At 31.2% G+C, this 1,445-nt stretch overlaps 1 protein-coding gene across 1 annotated transcript in view; it reads right to left on the reverse strand.

Annotated features, from left to right (window-relative positions):
* Positions 1-174, reverse strand: part of LOTGIDRAFT_176720 (hypothetical protein) — a gene marked incomplete at both ends in the record, with an annotated part of 2,623 nt that extends 2,449 nt beyond the window's left edge. Inside the window, one exon of the mRNA XM_009056645.1 lies at positions 114-174. Within this exon, the coding sequence (XP_009054893.1) occupies positions 114-174 (61 nt within the window). The remainder of the gene's footprint in view (positions 1-113) is intronic.
* Between the last annotated feature and the right edge of the window lie 1,271 nt (positions 175-1,445).

Raw genomic sequence — 1,445 nt, forward strand, 5'->3', positions numbered from 1 at the left:
TTCTGACTCGGACTCTTCCCACAATAAAAAAGCTAACATAAATTTCGCCCAGATATACAAACTTAGACTTTAGATTCATAAAGCAACTTTTAGATAAAAAATAAAATATTTACCAGCGTCTGTAAGAATCAATACAACTGAAATCAACAGAGCGGAACATAATAGGTTATTCATGGTTTTAACGTTAGCAAGACCTGTTTATATTATATTTATAAAGACTTGTTGATACACTGTCGAATGCTAGATTTGGTCACGTATTTATAGTAAATGCAAAATCTCCCACTGAACAGATGTTTCTTTGACGACTGTAAATTAATATTTTATACCAGCAGATCAATGATAGATATCATACAGAATTTTTTTATTTAACAGAATTTTGCACACCAACCAAATCCAAAATATCATTGAAATTTTACAAAAATATCATTGAATTTTCACCCCAAAATCCATTGACATTTCACAAAATACTACTGAAATTTTGGTACATTTTGTTTAAATCTTTCACTGAAATTCAGTAAAATCTCAATTCATATCAAAATTTCATTGAAAATGTGAAATATGATGCAATGTGACTTGGTGGTTTTGTCCTATAAAGCTAGAGACAGCCAGCTATGACTTGGTGCATCTGTTCTATAATATTGGTCTCAGCAAGTTTTGACTTGGTGGTTTTGTCCTATAAAGCTGGAGACAGCAAGCTTGCACTTGATTTTGTCCCATAATTCTGGAGACAGATGGAATGATCCCTCTGTGGCTAAAGAAGCAATATATGTAAAATTAGATTAGAATTTCTCATCCTTTATGTTTTCTATTTTTTAGTCTACGTTTTGATCTCAGAAATTTTCTACTAAAGGTCTGGCCCGAAGATACTACTTTAAACCAATCAAAGCGAGTCATGTTAATCTTTGAATTGTGGAATATCGAAACAATACAGCTAAACTTTGTAACTAAGGATGATGGACATAAAAACATCTAAATTTTGTAACTAAGGATGATGGACATAAAAACATTTAAATTTTGTAACTAAGAATGATGGACACAAAAACAGCTAAACTTTATAACTAAGAATGATGGACACAAAAACAGCTAAACTTTGTAACTAAGAATGATGGACACAAAAACAGCTAAACTTTGTAACCAAGAATGACGGGAACAAAAACAGCTAAACTTTGTAACTAAGAATTGACTATCTTGTTATGGACACCATCTTGAACAACTGTTGATTATTCAATGTCGAAATAAGCTTGTTTAAACTTTACTTTAACTGTTGGGTATTTTGGAATGATAGTGGTACTATTAGATTTGTATCATTATAAAGGTGCATTTTCATTAAGACAAACATGAGTTAACATTAATTTGACGACCATTTTGAAAATATATCAAAACATGAAGGTTCAATATTTCTGGATGATACATGCATGATATGCATGTGACACGCTGTCCTGTCG

This window comes from Lottia gigantea, assembly GCF_000327385.1.
Source record: "Lottia gigantea unplaced genomic scaffold LOTGIsca_2804, whole genome shotgun sequence".
Lineage (NCBI taxonomy): Eukaryota > Metazoa > Mollusca > Gastropoda > Lottiidae > Lottia > Lottia gigantea.